Source organism: Sarcophilus harrisii, chromosome 4 (genome assembly GCF_902635505.1).
Source record: "Sarcophilus harrisii chromosome 4, mSarHar1.11, whole genome shotgun sequence".
In the NCBI taxonomy this organism is placed as follows: domain Eukaryota; kingdom Metazoa; phylum Chordata; class Mammalia; order Dasyuromorphia; family Dasyuridae; genus Sarcophilus; species Sarcophilus harrisii.
In genome coordinates this window covers 223,430,536-223,452,911 of record NC_045429.1, presented here as the reverse complement: position 1 = coordinate 223,452,911, position 22,376 = coordinate 223,430,536, and the positions used below count along the sequence as shown (strand labels likewise).

At 33.3% G+C, this 22,376-nt stretch overlaps 1 protein-coding gene across 2 annotated transcripts in view; it reads left to right on the top strand.

The window, feature by feature from the left end:
- Positions 1-21,883, top strand: part of LOC100934103 (cytochrome b5 reductase 4) — an 84,848-nt gene extending 62,965 nt beyond the window's left edge. The window contains exons 11-17 of one of the 2 annotated variants that reach the window (XM_031964561.1): positions 319-390; positions 2,461-2,601; positions 4,981-5,133; positions 6,164-6,314; positions 6,643-6,729; positions 14,674-14,838; positions 20,143-21,883. In XM_031964561.1, the coding sequence (XP_031820421.1) occupies positions 319-390; positions 2,461-2,601; positions 4,981-5,133; positions 6,164-6,314; positions 6,643-6,729; positions 14,674-14,838; positions 20,143-20,200 (827 nt within the window). In that variant the 3' untranslated portion in view covers positions 20,201-21,883. The remainder of the gene's footprint in view (positions 1-318; positions 391-2,460; positions 2,602-4,980; positions 5,134-6,163; positions 6,315-6,642; positions 6,730-14,673; positions 14,839-20,142) is intronic. The other variant, XM_031964562.1, reaches the window with a different exon arrangement.
- Positions 21,884-22,376: the final 493 nt, after the last annotated feature.

Sequence of the window (22,376 nt, the reverse complement as noted above, 5' to 3'; positions counted from 1 at the left end):
AGTTTGCCTTTGTTTGTGGACTGTTTCTGACCAAGGACTAGGAGAGGCCATTGGAGTTCTTGCTCAAATTTTTTTTTCCTGCTGAGGCAATTGGGGTTAAGTGACTTGCCCAGGGTCACACAGCTAGGAAGTGTTAAGTATCTGTGAGGCCAGATTTGAACTAAGTACGTTCTGACTTCAGAGCTGGTGCTCTATTCACTGCACCACCCAGCTGCGTGTGTGTTTGTGTGTGTGTGTGTGTGAATCCTTTCAAATAATTACAATTCAAATGGCCATATGCCACATCTTAGTTCCACTACTTTATTGCTTTTATGACAGTGGGAAAGCCCCTTAAAACAACTTGGACTTCAATTCCTGGAAACTACATTTATGTTTCACTGGAAGTAGAAGGTAATTGCTTCAATTTGAGAAGTAACTGTTTCAGAATGATATTTTTGAGTCATTAACATCTTATCTTCTGACATTATACAACATATCTTCCATGCCTGCTCTATTATTTATACTGTTGATAATGAAGTTTCTGTCAAGAAATGTCATGGGAATACTTATTCAACTTTGATTGAAGTTAATCTCTCTATTTAAGTACTTTGGGTATAAATTAATGTTAAGCCATTAAGTGTCATTTGGCATATCTTAGCGGTAATTTGTTAAATGGTACTCCTGAGGATGGAGAATATAATTCAGATATCCTACTTTTAGCAGAAACTAACACAGAGGCCATTTAGAACTTATGAGTTTAGGTTTTGCATGTTTTCCCCTTGTCCTTTCTGCTGACTTATAGTTACGTTTGTGAGCATTTTGTTACTTCAAGTATTTCAAAATATCGGTGATTTTGTTAGTCCTGAACCCCTATGCAGATAATGTCAACCTTCTGTGCCTTTGAGCCATTTCACGACTTGATGGGGTAAAAATAAAATAAAGTAAAATAAAATTGTCTCATTATTAGCTTTCTGATATCGATCCTCTTCACACTTAACTAAGCTAGTATACCATTGGAACCTTTTGATTTGGTATAGGAGCTACCAGAACTTGCTTTCTGCTGGTTTGATAACCAGGAACTCAGAGACAGCTACATTCCAGGGGAAGACATCAGAATGGTTAGAATTTGTCTTATGGGAGAAATGTTAAAATGACTAAAAAGTGCTTCAGATTTCTGTCCCCAAGATAATTTGTTTTTCAAAACCTTGAATTTCTTTTTAAAACATACTTTATTACTTGTAATTGTTTAAATCAGGGTTGGAGTAAAGAATGTCAAAAGAAAGCAGGTTCTGTGACCAGAAAGAGTTAGTAATAGCTTAGGGCAAAATTTTACTAGTTTAGGAGAAAATCATAGTTTTTTAAAAAACAGATCCCAGCCATATATTTAGAGCCAAGAAGGGAGTTGTCATCTAGACCTACACCCTTATTTCACAAGTAAGGATTGAAGGCCAGAGAAGTACTAATAAAGTCACATGAGTGAGACAGATGACTGGGCTGGAATTTTAACATATCTTCATAACAAAATTCCACTGAATCAGCCATAAATTAGAGGAATTCTTAGAATAGTCATATTTCATGGATAATTTTTAAATTTTGCATATATTTTGTAATTTTTTTTTTTAATTTGGAATTAGGTTGTTCAGGTCTGACTTAGATTTGTAAGATCAAATATGCTGAAATATTCTCATAAGTGTCTGAATTTTTTGATAATGGTATTCCCTCCAGTGCTGCAGGTTTCAACCTATCCATGCCTCCCCATCCTGTGCAACTTTTGTCCATGACCCTCCTGTAAGTTGATCCAGGGGATCTGTTGAGGGCTTTCTTTGCTCTTGACATAGAATACTAGTGTATGTAACAGGATTTTTATTTTTTTTTTCTGTTTATATTTAATGTCATATCCCCCAAGAAACAGATATTCATGACTTTTAGAAAGATTTTATATAAGTTATTTTAGGATTTTAGAATGCATATAATATATTCACAGTTATTTCAATTGTATGCATTATAATTCTATTAAAAAAATTTAAAACAGTATTGCTTGTATTATAAAACTAAACTTAGTTTTTGTTAGAATTGTGTTATTTACTGATCCATTTTTAGTTTATTTTCTAAAATTCCAAAAATATTTGGAAATAGACTTTAGTAAACAACAATCAAAGGGAAAAATGTTGAGAAAAAATATTTAGTATACAGAATTTTAAAAATATTTTTGATAAATGAAAAACTCAAATTAGCCAATGTAGTTATTGACTCCTCGGTTCGTGGAAACAAGTGAAGTTGTATTTGCTTTTTATCTTTTTTTTTTTTTTTTTCTTTGTGGGTTGGGGGGAAAGATGAAGATAGAGTATAGATTGGAAATTTTATTGATGATGGAACTACCTTTCCTATAAAATTCAACAACTTTTTTTTACAAGTTAGTCATAGAGAGTGATAACTTGTTAAATATATTCAAGAATAAGAAAAGCTGAATCATTTTTCTAGGGCTATACTATAGAAAGTGCCAGCTGATCTCCAAAGTGGATGTTACCCATGATACCAAACTTTACTGCTTGATGCTGCCACCAGGTACTCATCTTCAGGTGCCTATTGGGCACCATGTTTACCTCAAGCAAACTGTTACAGGTAAGTTGTATGGAAATTGAGGGATAATTTTAAAAATCATTTCATATCGTAAAATTATATACTTTTAGAGTTTAATTTTATGGAATGAGTTTATTCAATATGTTTTGTCTTGTGTTTTTTGAGACAGCACATTTTCCTGACTTGTTAAATTTAGATTGTGATTGCTAGATGCTAAATATTAAAAATAGGTGAAGGCTTTACTAAATATACTTCAGCATCCTTTCATATACATATTGGAAATGTTGTAGCTTTAATAATAGAATTAGAGAAATTGCCATCTTGTGTTCTAGACGATGTGATTAGTTAATAAAAATTTATTAAGTACCTCTGGTGTGCCAAGCACTAGGTTAAATTTTGATGACATAAAGAAAAAGCAAAGATAGTCTCTGTTCCTGAAGATCCTTGTGATTCTGAATCTTCCTTGATTTTAGTATTAAAGGTGAAATATATTCCATCTTCTCTTAAAGAGCCAGTTCTAGTTTTGACATTTACCAAATTTTTAAAAATCCTTTCTGAGTCACTTGTTTCCTTCCAGCAAGTATTGCTTGTATATTAACAAATAACTTTTAAAGATCTTTGTGATCCATCTCAGATTTTGTTTTTTGGCAAGGAAGAAGCCTGATTTTTATTAGTCTGCACCTCCTTTACTCTTCTTGACCCTTAGTTTTATGTATCTGGCCTTTCATTTTATCATTTTAGCCTGTTTTCTCATTTTTCAATTGGGATACTATGTACTTGCTGTGCTTATCTTACATGGTGAAAGAGGAAAAAAGTGTATTAAAACACCATATCAATGAGTTGGTATAGTTGGCGTTAGATTTAATTAACTTTTGGGCAATACTGTGTTTGAATGCATGTCCAAAGCATTGTTTTCCTAATTGTAAACTACATGTGGCAAGGACTTTGTCCTTAAAATTTTTTTTTTTTTTGTTTTCAGCATTTATTTTTGTAAGATTTTGAGTTGTAATTTTTTTCTTCCTTCCTCCTTTCTATATCCCCTCCCCAAGACAACATCTGATAGCTCATATATATAAAATCATGTTAAATATATTTCCACATTAGTCATGTCATAAAAGAATAAGAACAAAAGGGAAAAACCATAAGAAAGAAAAAAACCCCAAAAATGAAAATAGTGCTTTAATCTGCAGTCAGACTCCACAGTTCTTTCCCTGATTATGTTTAACGTTTCCATCATGAATCTTTTTGAATTGTCTTGAATCATTGTATTGCTGAGAAGAGCTAAGTCTATGATAGTTAATCATTGCCCAATGTTGCTGTTGGTATATACAGTTTTCCTGGTGGTTTTCACTTCACTTAGAATCAGTTCATGTAAGTCTTTCCATGTTTTTCTGCTCATCATTTCTAATGGCATAATAGTATTTCATTACATGCATATACCACAACTTAATCAGCCATTCCCCAGTTGATGAACATCCCCTCAATTTCCAATACTTTGCCACCATGAAAAGAGCTGCTATAAATATTTTTATAATTGTGAGTCCTTTTCGGGGACCTTTTCTTCTGGAATTCAGTGTATTTGTTAACTACCAACTGTGTGCATAGTTCTGGACTAGAAAAGATTATGTTTATGTAAGATTTTGTCCTTGTGCTTGTATCTTCACTATGACCTAGTATAGTACTCTGTACATAGGAGGAACTTATTAAGTGTGACTGTATTGAATAATGAAAATTAGAGAAATAATATCATGCTTTGCCCAATAGTATTTTTTACTTTTTCTCTAAATAGTTTTTAATGTTGAGAATACTGCTAAAAAAAAATGTCATTTTCTTTGTAGTATCTTTACTAAAATATAACTTATAGAGAGATGGCATTTTGTTGAACCAGAAAAATTTGAGAAGCCCTTTGAAGAATTTTGACAACTCAGATACTATATTCATGCTAACTTTTACTCTTTTAGACTGATTAAACCAAATATTATAAAAAATTATGCATTTATTTTTTCCTTATGTTGTTCTTATGGATGACATAGTTAAGATAATTTTGTAATTTTCATTGTTACAACTGGATCATGAAAGTTGATTCTATTCTGCATGGTTTGATTATGTAATAATTTTGGTACAGGCTGCTGCTCCAGTGGCCCCATTCCACAGGGGCAGATTTTGGTCTATCCCTGCTATAGTATACTACTCCATTAGGAAAGAAATTGACCAAACTTATTTACATAAATCTTTTGCTACTATTCAGTTATGACATCCTATCCTAAAAAAATCAAATATATAATAAGTAATTTCTAGCAGTGACTCATTTGAAAATAGTAATAATAAAGCAGCATGTTTACATTGAACATTTAAATATATTATATAGTTGTGTCATCATATTTTTTACACTTGTATATCTTTGGTTTTGGCTTCTTCCAGGTACAGAAATAGTGAAACCGTATACACCTGTATTAGAGACCTTACATTCAAATTTAAAGGAATCACTTCATCCTAATAACAAATATATCTATATTATGATTAAAATCTATCACACTGGACTTTTCACACCATATTTTAATTGTCTTCAAATAGGTAAGCATTTGTGCATTTTATTTTCTTACTGCTTTTTGGGGGCTTTAATTCATTCTTCAACAATTATAAAGAAGTTTGTATCTTTCAGCTTTGAGCCTATTCTGTCCAGTCTCTCCTCTCTCAGTCCTTGTTCTCTTATCTCTCTTTAAGCTTTTTTATTTATAATTAATGTGACACTCCTTTTTCCTAAGTACATACTTAAAACTTGATTCAAAATTGACATTGCTGTGGAAGGAGTGGAAATATTTCATTCATATTGCTCAGTTTGAGCAATTTAAAATCCTATGACTTGCTTTTTCCTAGGTACTCATTCTGGGGATCATTCTCTTATTAAAGTAATACTTTATGATTTGCAGAAAGGACATTTGAACTCAGTCATCCAGACAGACTCCTTAGATTGCAGAATGGCCCCTCTAAATTGTAGATTCGTATATGATAAAGTTTTGTTTTCATTTTTGGAATTTAGCTTTAGGAAAACTAAAAGGAAATGAAGTGGTAACCTGTTAGGTTTTTCTTGTTAGTGATATTAAAATATTTGCTGAAAGAAAGATTGAAACCATCAGCCTGCGGTTTTATGATATTTCTGTATTTTTTCCTCCTATGAATCAGCAAGCTTTTAATGAGTATGTAGTAATGTATCTTGCACTTGGCCTGCAGCATAGTAAATTATAACGTAGTGGGCCCTGCCACTGAAAAGTTTATAATCATATTGAATTGCCATTCAGTGCTATATTATTGCTAGATACTTGTTGCCAGTTTTTTACAATTTGAAAACCATGGGTTTTACAAAATGAATAATATGGGAGAGAATATTTAGTAAAATTACATTCTTGTGTACTTCCTCATTATATTTGTTAGAGATATTGACAGTCAAATCATCTTCTTGGTAACATAACTATATTATACAAATTTTGATAGTACATAGTTGGCATACAGTCAGGAATCCTGTTATGTTATGAAAAACCTCCATTATCTTTGACTTTCTAGTATTGTTCCTTCCTTTTCTCATAATTTTTTTTTTTTTTTTTAGGAGATTGTGTTTCTTTGAGTAATCCTGAGGGCACCTTTAAAAAATCTCAGCTCCAAGAATTAGAAGAACTCTTCTTAGTGGCAGCTGGAACAGGCTTCACACCAATGATTAAAATATTGAATTATGCTTTGACTAATATAACCAATCTCAGGTATGGAAATTTAAAAAAATACAAGATTAAAAATTTGATTTAATACACTTTCTGAAGCTCAATTATACCACTTCTCTCTGATTTTAATATTGCAATAAAACTTCCAAAATGTTTTTATTATCCTGCCAATCATTTCACATTCTTCCTCTGGCTTCAACTTGATTATTAAGGGACTTGGTACCTTCATTTCACTTTACTTTGTTCTATGTGGTCACCTTGAAGCATAACAGATTTTCACTGTCACTTCTCTTTTACTGAACATAGTTATACTTCATTTAAGTACTCAATTGAAAGAGTTTGTGTTGATGTATAATACATTTACTTTTAGGAAAGTGAAGCTGATGTTCTTCAATAAGACAGAAGGAGATATCCTTTGGAGGAACCAATTGGAGCAGCTAGCAGACAAGGAGAGAAGGTACTAAAGCAATGGCCATATATTGCCTGAAAAAATAGATTGTGAATTCTGACTTCAGCTATATTGAATAGGAGCTCTGAGGTTGAAACAAATATTTAAAAAACTATAAACTCATAAAGTTTTTCTGAAAAACAAATTAATCTGAAAAGAATTTTTTTTTTTCTGAAAAGAAAATAATCTGCTGATTTTATCAAGGTGATATTGACTTATTGCTATTAAAGTATTGTTGTTGCCAATCATTGGTAATATTATCTCCTCTGACCTCATTTTCAGCATTAATAATAGTGTATGTTAAATTAGCTACATTTGTAAAGTTATAAATAAGAAGAAAAATTATTACCATGTGATACTTGTTTTTATCATATTGTAGATTTTGCACAGACAGTATTGTTATAATTATCTGGGATTTCATAAAAGAATAGAATAAGATTTTTGAGAAAGTTTGTGGAAGGTTTGGGTAGACTGCTTTTTTTTTCCTCTTCATTTTACTTTTTTCTCCTCAGAGAAAGTATGTTGGGAAAAGTTAACTTGCAGTTGATTTTGAGGGGAGATAGTTGCTTCGTCAGATGGGAAGTAGAATGGTATTCCTAATGAAATGGTTAGCGTAAAAGAAGTCCAGTGGCAGGAGTAGAATCAGATGGCAAAATTTAGTTTTATTTTTAAGAAAGTTACCAAAATGCCCCCTTACCTTTTGACCCAGTGATTCCACTACCATGTACAAGTAAGAAAGGGCTCATATACAACAAAATATATATAATAGCAATTTCCATAGCAGGAAAAAAGCTTGAAAAAAGGTAGATTTTTAATGATTGAAGAATGACTAAATAAATTGTGGTACATGGATATGATGGTGTGTTATAGTGCAAAGTTAAATTGAATTAGGAAAGCAATAAACACAATATACAAAAATGTGAATGGGGAAAAAAAAGCCAGTAACAATGGATGAAACCAAACACTATCTAACCAAGCTTTACCTTAAAGAAGAAATGAACTATTCTTCCAATCTTCGCTCCAGAAGCAGAGGACTGTGGATGTGTAACATTATCAGACTCAATATATTGATTAGTTTTGATTAAACTTTTTAAAAAGCATAATTCTGAATTACTTTCTTGTTCTATTAACAATGTATACCTGTCTTCATAGTCCTTCTGAATTGTTTCTGTAAAAAATTATTTCTGCTAATTTGCTTTTTGTTAGGTGTTACACTAAGTAACAGTGTATTACATTTGGTAGCTATTCTTTATTAATGAATTGTTTCATCTGATCTCAGGCTCCAGGACTTAGAGCAGTTAAGGGACCAAAAGCCTATAAAATGTCCATTCTCCTTTAATCTTTGCTTTTAGTCGCCTTCTTTTTCTAGTTGTAATCAGTACAAGCTATCCAGTTTTTCTCTGTTTCTTTACATGAAGAGAAAAAGGCATTTTACATGCTTGCCCTCCTACACCATATGGTTTGACTGGCTCAAGCCAGAAGAAAAAGAAATTAAACCATCTTGTGTTTATATACTTCCTAATGTGCCTCCTGTGATTTTCCTTCAACCGACTCACTTTTCCCTTAGTTCCCTGTACTTGGAAAACTAGAACTGATTACTTACATCTCTATACTGTTGGTTTCTTGCCTAACCTCTAAAAGCCTTTAGCTTATTTTCAAACCTATTTTCCCCCTAGAATGTACATTTTCAAATACATTTAAGTGGAACATAGCTAGATTTGTAAAGCAGTAGTTCTTCTATGAAAACAGTCTTTTCTTGGGTTTTCTCTGTAAATTGAAATTCAGCAAACCTCTATTAAGAACCTGTTATATGCAGAATAGTGTATTTGGCGTTGGGGAAAAGACTGCTTAAATAATGTGGAAGACTCTTCATCAAGCTAATAATCTAGTATGGAGGCTAAGACATAAACACAAATTACAATTATAACATAGTATTGAATGGTTAGTATATTAAAGAAGTAGAAGACAAAATGCTATATGAATACCAAAGTGGTGTAAGATACCCTTAATAAAATATGAGGAAAGGAGAGATGAAGGGTGAGGAATAAGAAAGGCTTTATGGAGGAGGAACCACTTAAGTTCAGTTTTTAAAGTTGAGTAAAGGCATTAGAAGATGGAGCTAATGAGAGGTGGGAAAAATACAGAATTTATTTGAAAGAGTAGATTAGAGAAGAGTTTTTGGAGGGAGAATAACATGTAATGAGAAAGCGAGGTGGTGTCAGATCATAAGGTCTTAAATGCCAGACAAAGGTGTCTGACCGTTACTCTGGGAATAGACTCAAGGGAGATTTTTTGCTAATTGAGTGATGCCCCTGCATCTCGGAGTTGGACTGGAAGTGAGGCATTCTCGTCTAAGCTATGTCTTGGCAAGAATCTCTTCTACAATATCTAGCCTTTGCTTGAAGTGCTCAAATGAAAGGAAACTCAGTTTCTCTCAGAGTAGCCTGTTTGACTTTCAGATAACTATCTGTTAGGAAGTGTTTTTTTGTATGTGGAAGTATGAAGTAGTTTTTATTAGCTGCTTCTAGTTTTGTTTTTGGGAGCTAAATTAAAATAGAACTACAAAATAATTCTGATCCTTCTGTATAATATTATAGACACTTGGGGACAGATCTTAATAATAATTTCCTCCTTTCCCATAGATATCCCTTTTCCAGGTAAACATCATTAGTTCTGATGAGGTTCGGGGTAGGGCAGAGAGTTGTGGGAACCCCCTTCTGATCGGTGCAGGTTCTTCGTAAATGAATTTATGCATCTGAAAAGTTAGACTGGCAAAATGAAGTTTATTGGCACTTAGCATTGGTAAGTTAGCCTTTGCTAGGAAGACTGACACTTCCAAGTGGCAAGGTCCCAGCAGAGATGAAGGTCTAGCAGAGAAGTCCCGAGAGAGAAGTAAAGAGGGTATAGTGCTGTTAGGGAAATGTGAGAGAGACAAAGAGGTTAATGCTGAAAAGATGTGTTTCAGCTGGCAGAGAGTCCCTCTCAGGCATCTATGCCAAGGGAGATCCTTTGGCCTGGCATGATTCCTGCTTTTAGGTCCTCTGTAAGGAATTGAGCTGAAGGAAACTTGTTATATGGGTAGCTCTTGGTGGGGGCTGGGAGCAGTTTGAGTTGAGTGTGTGCCCATGGACTAATCTCCAACTCAATAGAGTTGACTAAGTAGGAGTGGTAGGAGTGGTCCTGGACTCCAAGTAGTCCCACCCAGATAACAGAATGAAAGCACTTTATCTTGATACCCTAGGGCAGGTCTCTCAGGGGAGAGCTTTTCTGAGGGAGTTTCTCAAGCATTCCCCCCCAAAGTCAGAGAGAGAGTGAGAGTTTCGGGGCTCCCCTCATCAGTTCCATTGACATTTTTAAAAAAGATATGAAGTTCATCACTATCGTCTTTTATGTGCTGTTCAGTTTCTCAGTATCTTTACCTCTACTAAGATGTGACCAATATCTCTACTAAGAACTAAACATGTGTTCAATATGTGTGGACAGATTAGAGCCAGGGATAGGCCTGCTACATCTCTTCCTTTTAAGTTATGTGATTGCATTGGCTGTTGTTGTGACCATGTCACACAGTTCACTTATGGAACTTGCAGGCTACTGAAACTTGCAGGGGTTTTTTTGTTGTTGTTTTTAGATATAGTTAGGAGGTTGTATTCCCAACCATAAAATAGTAGATTATTAGATCACCGAGGTGCCTTAGAAATCTATAGTCCATCTCCTCTAATTTCCCCTTTTATAGAACCAGTGAAGTGAGAAAACTTGTTTGTCTCTTTACTGTATGTATAACAACATTTTCTAGGTGTATGAACTGCATACTTTACAAATTTCTCTAAATTTTTTGTTTGAAATTCTATGATTTTACATATTATGGTTACCTACATTATATACATATCATGAGGTAAAACATTTAATCTCTTCGGGCCCCAGTTTCTTTTGTGAAAGACCCTCCAGGTCAAAATCTGTTTTTAAAACCTGTGATTTCATTGAAACTTAAAATTCCTAGTGGGAAATTCTTTCTACTGAAGCAGATCATCAACTTAGAAGCTTAGAGAATTGTCTGGAATACTGAGAGATTGTGATTTATCCATAATCACAAAGATAAAATGTGTCAGAGAAAGGTTCTGAACTACAAGGCCTTCTGTCAAAAATTCAGACATTTTGGAGAGTAAAATAACTAGATTGGAATTGAGTAGAGAACAGTAAAAAAGTAGTCTTGGACCTCATTCCATTATTGATTTCCAAAAGTTTTGCCTTGAATTATTTGCTGAATTTTCCTTAGCAACTATGTGATGTGTTTATATCTCAAAGTTGTAATTTTTTTCCCCCAGACAAAGCTGATAGATTACATTTAAATGTACTGTGTTACTTTTGAAGGCTTATTTTTAGAGTATGTACATCCTAATAATTATATAGTATTTGTTGACATTTTTTATATTACTTTACATTTTGTGAATTATTTTTATATAATAATATTTTTATATAAATGGGAGTCACCTATGTTTGAAATCTAGTTCTGTCATTATCTGTGGACTAGTCATTATATCTTCCTGGGTCTCAGTTTTTTCAATTGTATAACAAGAATAAATACTATATACTATTTTAATAGTACTTATTCTTATGATACAATTGAAAAAACTGAGACCCAGGAAGATGTTGCTGTAAAAAAGTATTTTGTGATCCTTCAAGTGTTATAGAAATGGAAGGTTCATTATTATCACTCTAATCATTTTAGGCAGTACATTACTTCTTTCAGAAGTCTTCAGGAGAGGACATTGCTCAGTAGTCCTTGGTAGTTTGTTCCAGAGTTAAAAATCTCTTATTAAGTATCTAATTTTTATACTTGCCACTATTAAAATCTTTTCCTCCTTTCCTCTGTGAAGATGGAAAGTTTCTTGTTAGCACTCTTCTATTGAATAAACCTTTTATCATATAACACAAAGGCCTATTGTTTCTTCTGCTATCTACATAGCATTTGTGGCTGGGGACTCAAAAACTGACATTAAAATTTTAGCTATTATGTGAGTAAATCTACTAGTTATCAAGTGTAAGAAAAACATTTATTTAGGGAATTTGATTATCTTTTACTTGTTGGGTGCTCTTGAGAATATACCAATCATATGTCTCTTCCCTTTCCAATTCATCTTGTATTCTGTTGTCTAAATGATACTCCTGAAACATGAGTGTAACTATGGAAGTTTTTCTACTCAGTAAATTCCAGTGACTTCATATTACTTCCCCATTCAAATTCAAACTTCTCAGGTATTTAAGCCCTTAACAACCTACTTCTTGCCAACCATTCTAGCCTTATTATATGATATTCCTCTCTACCTACTCTTTGGTCCTTCCAAGTTATCCTTCTTGCTTTTCTTTATACATTACATCCATTTCCCTTCTCCATTCCTTTGTCTAGGTTTAGCCTAGTAATACAACTTGGTAATAGAATGGTGTTACAGTTTTTTTTTTTTTTTTTTGTTGTTGTTGTACCTAGTACCTGGAATATAATCCCATATTACTACTATCTCTTAAAAGGGAGCAGTTAGAATCCCTAGTTTCCTTTAGAGTTTAGGTTAAACACTGTAAGGTCTCTCCTGATCTCCTTATATGCTTGAGCTTTCCCCCCTTCAAAAATCATAAAGTTATCCCTTACACATCACAGGGGTTAGGGGCTCAGCACCTCTGCAATCTGAAAAATCCAAGTAAAATTTTGTGACCTCTCTTCATATCAGATAAGAAGGCTAGATTTTTTAATGGGGTATTGATATTGTACAATACTACACAAATATTTTATACATTTCTGAGTTTCTAAACTTTTTCTGTATTGTTTGCTGGCATTCACAAGTCCCCCAAAATTTCTATTTGATTTCTTGACCCATGATTTATTGACACCCCATTGGGGAAACTCAAAATGTGGAAGGAATAACTGTATGTGATATAGATTTAGTTATATTTACATATATCCATATCCTTATGTGTCAATGGATGTATGTGTGTTTTATACACATGAATTTTATGTATGTGCACTTTACATATGTGTATGTATAATGCACATATACATATATAGAAAAAAAAATTTGTGTGTGTGTGTTGCTGCCTATAGCATATAAACTCTTTGGGAGGAGAAGCTATTCGTTTTGTCTTTGAATCCCCTATGCCTAGCTCAATTCCTGGCACTTGATAAATGTGTGTGTTTAATACTTATCTGTTGCTTCATGTAGGAAACCATGTATCTCACTACTTAACGGACAGTTTTTAAGATGTATTGTTTTTTGGGGCAGCTGGGAGGTGCAGTAGATAGAGCACCAGCCCTGAAATCAGGAGAACCTGAGTTCAAATCTGGTCTCAGACACTTAATACTTCCTAGTTGTGTGACCTTGGACAAGTCACTTAACCCTAATTGCCCCAGCCAAAAAAAAAAAAGTATTGTTTTTGCTCTTCCAGTTGACTATCTTTAATTGATTGTGAAACCTAGTCTTTGTGAATGAGTTCCTATAGCAAAAAAATAAGGTTAATTACTTTTGTTAAAATTTCTACAAGTTAAATATGAAGTATCCATTTGAAATTGGATAATCTTTCTGGAAGCATTCTTTTCAGGAACATATGTTTCCTATTCACTAAAGTATGACCCATTCTTCTAGGCATTGGAACATTGTGAAGGAAGACTAGTTGAAAACTAATGACATTTAAAATGAACAAGGGCATATTAATATGGTAATACAATCATGGTGTCAGTATCCTTGTTTTGCAACAATGAAATCCATTGACGTTGTTTTTTCTTGTGATTTAGAATCAAGAAGTCACTTGGTGCTGTTCTTCAGCAATCATTTAGAAGCAGATTTGATTCATTGCTGTTGAAATAAATATTGTGGATAAAACATTGATTTTTGTTTCTGAAATGGATCAAAAGAATGAAGGCATAACTAAATGTATTAAATTCATTATATTGTTGACTAGCAATTCAAGTGACAGGTCACTATGCCTCTGAGAAAATTAGCTTTCTTATAGTCGAGTATTTGGTAGCTTTATTGTGAATGTCTCCATTTATTTTTTCCATTTTAAGTGACACTCTTTATGTTAACATTTTGTTGTTTGTATTTGCTATAGTTGGTAAAATATTATTAATAGAAATATGAGTTCTGAATTCCTAGTTTTCGAACCAGTTTTCTGATGTATTTGGAGAAAAAGATAAAATATTTCAACTTAGTGTTCATAAAATCAAATGCTTGGTAAACTTAGATTTAGAATTTTGAGTATTTATTCAGTGACTTAAAATATTCCTTGGAAAACACCTTAAACTTCCTACTCTTCAGAAAAATGAAAAGAAATCTGAGAAAAGAAAAATGATACCCTAGAAGTCAATTAAAGAAAGCACTGATTGACTAATCATAAGACTTTGAACTCAGAAGCCTGGGGTTTGAGCCCTGACTTTTTCACTCATTAGTTTTGTGACCTTTAACAAGTTTTTCCACCTCCCTAAGTCCTAAGTATAGTACAACATAGTTGTGCATACGTATCCTGTGAGAAAATGTGTGGTGAGAGTTATATAAATGTAAGGGCTGTTATTTCACATGTGTTATTTAATGTTGTATATGCCTATCTTCATTCAACCTTTATCCTGAAGAACAGGGGTCCTCAAACTATGGCCTACAGGCAAGATGCGGCAGCTGAGGACGTTTATCCTCCTCACCCAGGGCTATGAAGTTTATTTAAAGGCCCACAAAACAAAGTTTTTGTTTTTACTATAGTCTGGCCCTCCAACAGTCTGAGGGACAGTGAACTGGCCCCCTGTTTAAGAAGTTTGAGGACCCCTGCGTAGAATAATTGTTTTGTTTCCACCGCAACACCTGGCTCAGTGCCTGTCTAATTCTGTCATGTAGAAGACTCGTAATAAATTTGTTGAATTGAATTGATATATATTTAGGAATAATATATAACTTTTTAAAAATTGTGCCCTTTTTGTAGATTTGAAGTTGAATTTGTTCTCTCAGAGCCCACCTGTGAATGGACAGGCAAACAGGGAAGAATTTCATTACCTCTTCTTTCGGAATTTGTAAAAAGAAGCTTGGAAGACTCTAGAGTCCTTATCTGCATTTGTGGGCCAGCATTATTCACAGAACAAGGAATAAGGTAAATGTTAATACTAAAAAATAAATTGCTAACCATAAAAAAAAAAAAGATAAATCTTGATATACTACAGCTGCAGTTAAGAGGTAGTTACATTACTTAATGCTATGTTGTCAACTCAGATAGAAACAAGGTTGAATAGGGTAGGGTGGGGTAATAAGTGTACTAAATCAGTATAAGATTCCCTATGGATATATATTGACTTCAAAACCACATATTAACATTTAATTCTATTGTATTTTTATTTATTTTGCGAAAAGTTTCCCAGTTATACTTTAAGCTTGTTTGGTCCACATTTGGGGTGTTGGGGTGCCATGTGCTTGATACTTCTGGCAAGGAGAATGAGAGGGCTAGGCCCAGAGTCAGGAAGACTTGCTTTGGAATTCTTTTTTGGTTACTCAGTAGGTGTATGACTGTGGGCAAGACACTTAACCTCTCTGAATCACGATTTATTCATATGTAAAAAGGGGGTAATAATAAAACATCAGCCTCACAAAATTGGGAGAATTAAATGAGATAACATAAAAGAATCTTGTGCACCTTAATAAGTTATAGTTGGGAGTATAAAACATGTTACTCTATTTGAAAAGAAGAGATGGCCAACTCCAAATTATTCAAGCTGCTGAAAGAAAGGAATGGTAGATAAATTCACAAACTCCATTTTAGCCATTTAATTTCAGTCTCTTACTATTTAACTGAAATGTCAACAAGGAACATAATGACTTGTGCTTTAGTTCTTTCCTCTTCTCTTCACTGTCAAGTGGTGCAAGTACCAATAAACAGTAAAGTGGTTGAAAGCTAGGCATGAGGAGGGAAAGGATCAAGAGCATGAATTTTCCCCACACAAAGAATAATCAATATGTGAGTAATCAGGAGTTGATAGTAGACAACATAAAAGAGCATATGAAAATGCCTCTTGTCTGGAGCAGCTAGGTGGTGCAGTAGATAGATAGAGCAACGACTCTGAACTCAAATCTGTCCTCAGACACTTTAATACATACTACGTTTAATAATGACCCTGGGCAAGTGACTTAACCCCAGCTGCCCCACCCCCCACCCCCATCCCCCCCAAAAAATGGGGGGGGAGAGAAAATTTAAAAAAATACCTCTTGTCTGATTGCATTTTATAATATTTGAAAATATTCAGAGAAACAGATCCATCATTTGAAAATTATGAACCTATGAAATTAATTTAAAAGATAAATGTTCCAAAATTAAGTATAACTTTGTTTGGTGTATATGTGTGTGTGTGTATTGTGTGTGTGTGTGTGTGTGTGTGTGTGTGTGTGTGTGTGTGTGTGTGTAAGTTTCCATGGTAATTTGTTACCATATGCCACACAGATTTTTTTTCTTATGTGACCAAAATAAAATTTTTTGAGTAGTATTTCATAATTGTAAGTAAATATATATAGAGATTTGCAGAAAAGTTTTCATTTCACATTTGGTTTGACTAAGTTTTGGATATTGAATTGATGTTATTTGAGAATAGGTAAAGTTATTCCTTCAAATGGTTGTTTATATTCTATGCTTTTTCTAATCCAAGTAGTGAGGAGCATGATTGATGGTGCTCTTAAAATAAAGCTATTGTGGAGAATGCATTTTAGCAGGCGTTATGTTTTTTGCATTACTAACAATATGATACACTTCTTAAACTATAGGGCATGGACTATTGCATAGATTTCTAAGGGTCTCTGATCTTGGAAAACAATCATTCCATTTTCATTTGCACAAACTTCTACCTGATATTTGGTATTTCCTCTAATTATGAATTAAAAACAAATATTATTGTGAGAAGTCCATAGTCTTCATGAGACTGTCATTATGGGCCCATGACATAAAAAATTGTGAAAAATCTCCTAGCATGATAATTAGGCTTAGGTTCAGCATTAGGAAAGACTCACATTCAAACCCTCCTTCTGACACTTACTAGACCTTTGAGTCAGTTAACCTCTGTATACCTCAGGAAACCTAGAGAAGTAGATCATACGGTTGTTTATACACACGTGTGTATATTACATATGTTTAGAACTGACTATACTATATTTAATATATAGGAATATGCAAACATGAATTTATAGTATAATTAATTTAAAACATTACATAACATTACATACATTATCATAAGTAACTTCTCTTAGGCTTTAGAATGATTGTCTAGGAGATTTGTGTTTTTGATCTTAGTTTGTTTAGGTTTATATTAAAATGAATTGGCATTTCCTTAGCTGAACAATGAGGACTTAAGTTGTCTACAAGTGCAATGGATGGTAGTAAGAAATCAGGCCAAGGTTTTAAATTTGTTGCAGATAATTAATTCTCACACTTACAGGAGTTAGTTGTCTGTATTTAAATTACATTTATTTGGTTATTTAAATCTTTCTGTGTTACATCATACATATAAACATATATACGTGTAAAAGGACAAAGGAATAAATTGTGGAAGAAATAACCAAGAAAGGAGGAGAGGCAACATTAATCTCTCATTACTATGGCTTGTGAGAAGAAAAGTATATAAATCTAGAGGAGGAATTAGGATGAAGGAAGATCTTGTGAATCTCATTTGTAATCATATTTGTAAAGATAATAGTTATAAAATACTTAGCACAGTGCCTGGCACATAATAGGCAATGCTTCGTTTTCTTCCTTTATTTTCACTGGAACCAAGCAAAGGAGCATGTGTACACACACATGCACGCACGCACACACATACACGTTTAGAAATATAATCCAACAGGAAATCGGGTAGGGCTAAGGAGAGAAGGCTGTAAGAGAAAAGTTAGTATCCAGGAGGGAATAGTCACAAATAAAATAAACTTTATAGAAGAAACATTACTTTTATAAATGATACTTAGACAACCCTAGAGATTCAACTAAAAGAATTACTTGATATAGTTGATAACTTCAAATAGTAAATCCACAAAAAATTATCATTTTTGTATATTGCCAACATAACCCAGTAGGAGGAACTAGGAAAAAGAATTCCATTCAAATTGACTATATACCTTTTTAGACCCAACTCCATCTGTGCTATAGCAACTGCTAAGGTATTGATATAAAAATGCCATTTATGAATTCCTTTTTAAGGAGGAAAAAATAACTAAAAAAGGTGTCCAAATTCTAATATACTTTGACCTGATAAGCAAAAAAACACCCAACTTCCTTGTCTTGAAGACTATGGAGTTTTTATGGAGACATTTCAACTGGAAGTTTACCAATGAGGGCATTCAGCACCTGGAGGATAACCTTTATCCATTTGTTGAGATTGTGCCTGCATGCTTTGCAGAAATCACTCAGGATAAACCAATTCCCAAAGGTCTTGAGAGTGAGTGGTTTGCATAGCTTGGTTGGGGTGAAACTGACAGATTAAAGCGGGACTCCCCCTGACAAGAAGACAATCACTAAACTATATAAGATATCTGGGTGTAGCTACTGTGCTATACACAGGAATTACATAAATATAACTATGAAGCACTTTTTAAAAAATAAAATAAGTGTTTAAAGAATTGATTAAGAGATTAATTTCTTATAATAAAGATGATGACAATACTTTTATAGATTTATTTATAGATTCATTGCCAGTGCAATCAAATTTCCAAAGAGTTAATTTATACAACTAGATAAAATAAAAACAAAATTCTTCTAGATGAACAGAAGGTCAAGATAAAAGGAGATAAAAAGTAAGAAGGAAAGGGCCTTGAAGATTAGATTTTTTTTTTAATGTAATGGAATATTTTTATTGTCCAGATGAGAAAACTGAGGGAAGGCCACTTGGCTGAGGTTAAGCAAATAGGAGTTTGGGAAACCAATCATAAGCATGACATGAGAAAAAAAAATGTATTATGGTCATGGAAGACTTACCTAGACATTAGCTAGAGATAATCCTCCAAAATGTGGAATATTTAGTCTTGTCTTGGGTCTCACCAAGGATAAGGAATTGTTTGATAAAGTAAAATGTTTTCATTTTCTTTTGACCTGTTTGGAATATTGCTAGGTCAAAGGTTATGTATGTTCAGTTTAGTAACTAATTGGATATAATTCCAAATTGCTTTCCAGAATGGTTGGAGCATTCCAAACTAAATTAACAGCGCATTTTTATGATTGTAGGCGCTCCAAAATTTGTCACTGCTTTATTTAATCATTTTTGCAAGCTGATGAAACGAAGAATTGCTTTAATTTGCATTTCTCTTACTGTTACGGAGATGGAGCATTTTTTTGTGTGTGTAACTGTTGATACTTTTACTTTCTTCTTTGAAAAATTGCCAGCTCGTATCCTATGACATTTATCTATTGGGTAGTAATGCTTGTTTTCATATAAGTCTATAAATTTCTTAAGTATCTTAAGATACCAGACCTCTCTCAAAAAAGTTTGCAATAACACTTAACTGTTTCCCTTTTAATTACAAATACTTTAATACTATCTGAACAAAAAGTTCAAATTCATATCATCAGAATTGTTTTTTACCTAATCATAGGATCATAGCAAAGAGACCTAGATGGGACTTGAAAGACCATCTAGCAAAAGCCCCTCATTTACAGAAAAATAAATTTATTTTAAGGAGATTCTATGACTTGACCAAGGTCATACGGTACACTTTAGAGGCAGAATTTAAATCTGTATCCCTGACTCCAGAGTCAATATTCTTTTCTATCATTAAATCCTTCTGATGGAAGAGTGGGGAGTAGTTAGTTGCAGTGAAAAAAAAAAAACAACTTTTTTTTTCCCTCTGTATTTGCTACGGGTATAGGGATAGCTAGGTGGTGCAATGCATAGATCATCAGGCCTGAAGTTAGGAAAACTTATCTTTATGGCCTCAAATCTGACCTCAGACATTAATCAGCTCTGTGACCTGGGCAAATCACTTACCTGTGTTTGCCTTAGTTTCCTTATTTGTAACATGACCTAGATAAGGAAATAGCAAATTACTCTAGTATCATTGCCAAGAAAGCCCTAAATGGGGTCAGAAAAAGTTGGATACCACTGAAATGAATGAACAAGAAGCAAAGGATATTTTTAAGAGTAATCATCTGAAATGTGTTCAGACATCCTTTTTTCTACTTGTCTTCACCATGCTACGCATGTTGAATATCTGTTTTATAGAATGGATAGTCATTTCTGAAATCTGTTATTTTCCTCTTAAAGCAATTTAAAGATAGTTTTAAAAATGATTTTGCCCAGAATCAGTGCTTAGCCAGACTAAATCTATTAATGGCATGATGTTTTAGTGTTATTGGCAAACTATTAATTTTGCTTTTTCCTTTCCTTCCTGATGACCCTAAAAAAAAAACATACATTTTGATTTTCTCTTTCAGATTACTGAAGGATCTTAACTTTTCTCAAGAAGAGGTCCATGGTTTTACTGCATATTGAAGAACTCCTGCAGGATCTTGCCAAATTTATGTAGCTGTTTCTGAGTGCTTGGATTTTTTTTTTTTTTTTTTTTAAGAAAACCTTTTTTTATACACATGATAAGATGGTGACTACAAGGCCAGTCTTAGGACTTCTTCAGTGATATGCAATCATTTTTGCAGTAACATCATTGGTCAGGCTTTATCTTGGCATCTCAACTGATTTTACTAGTATTGTTGGCTTTTCATCTGGATAAAGTTCATCATGGAGACAGTATTTATGGCTCTAGATGAAAAATGTTACAGAATCACTTTTAAACGATTCACTGTTCTACTGTAAGCCCCTCTTATAAGTATTTTATGATTCATGATGTGATAAATGGTCACTTTGATCACATTTCTATGCTGTAAAATGTCTTCTTAGCAATACAGTCTGAATTTTACATTGCACTGTTAACTCAGGAAATGATCACTTAGGTTCTTGTTATTAGTTTTAAACCATTGAATGCCATGACTTATTAATTGATACAAACAAGATTTTTTTAATGTATGTGACATTGATACAAAGTAGAATAAAATTACATGTAGATATTTTTTAAATTCTTGTTGGAAATGTGATGAATGTAGCAAGGCTGGACCTCCAGCTCTAAAATCCAGTGTCCTTCTCTGTATAACTTTAGATCTAGAAGGGAATAGAAATCATCAGATCCAAACTTTATTTTACAGATGAGGAAACACAGACCCAGAGAAAGTAAAAGTAAATAATTTTCCCAAGGTCATAAAGCTAGTTAGTATATGGTGGTTGGGACTTAGAAAACAGGTCCCCGGATGAATGCTGTAGCATTAAGAAGGATTCGGGCTATTTTGAATTTTGGGTAAACCTTTGTGAAAATACTTGTTTGTATGATAGGGAAAATAACTCAAATTAAATGATAGTATAAGAAGAGGTGCCACTTTAACCAAAATCAAATGAAAAACTCTGTTAAATCAGCACAGAGAATATAAGGGATCAGCCAGAAAAAAAAAGGAAAAGAAAACATTTGAAAGGTTGTTCCTTTGGGAGAATAGACAGGACTGAGAAGGGGTGGGGGGGAGGGAAGAAGAAATGTGGATTAGAAGTGAGTTAAGTTCTAATACTTTATTTTGAGACTGGTTGGCTGTCTGGTTTTATAAGGAACACTGTGTAACTACTTTGTTCATTGCTAGTCATTCTTCTCTTTACCTCCTAGTGGGGAAATTCCTGAGTTAGTATGTTGATAGTTTATTCTTCCTCTTAACCAGATCTTCATCCGCTTCCATGGGAGGCATGTAGAAAATGCTGGCAAGATAGCTAAAATGAAGTTCACATGGATGCATGATTTTATTTAATGCTGAGTAAAGAGGTCAAATAGCCAAAGTGATTTGGATTTTTTTCAGGTTAACTTATTATAATAGCATCATGCTGGATATTGTTTTCATAGATCTAAGGTAAAATAAAGTCCAAATTAATTTTACAAAATTTTGTAACCAGATAAGTGATCCTGTGGCCTAGAATTATACCTTATCCTCCAAATCCTCATTGATATACCCTAAATTGAGAAGGGATGGAAATGAATGAAATCCTGAATTTTATTGTACCTCCCTCTAAACTAATTGTATGATGTGTGACGTAAACTTTTTCAAAAGTTGTTTTTCCTCATCTATAAAATCAGTTTATTTTAAGGTCTCTTCTGGCTCTAAACTTTTAAGTTCAAATCTTCTAAAGCCCTTAGAAGTATTTTGCAGTTCAGAATGTGCAGAAAGTTTTTCCTCTACCTCTTTGTGCTCCTCTAACTAAAGTGATTTCCCCTATTTAAGCACTTAAACTAGCACCAGCAGTAAAATAAATAGTTTCTTATTTATTTGTATTTACTCTATATTAGGAATAATAGAACGTTTTTCCACTTTTCATCCCACATTTTTTTTTTTCATCTGTATATTGGATTATGTGGGCTAGCTTTAGAACCCAATCACTTCATTTGTAACTTTTGTGCAACTCGTAACATTGACATCCCATCCAATTTGTCATTTGACTCCCATGATATGAATCTCTCTTCTTAGACTCCTTTGAGGCTTTTCTTCCCTGGCCTTAAGTATAGATAACCCTGATGGTTTTATCCTTCTAACTTTTTATATTCCCTCCTTTGCTTGTCTCATATACTACTATAGCTTCAGTTCTT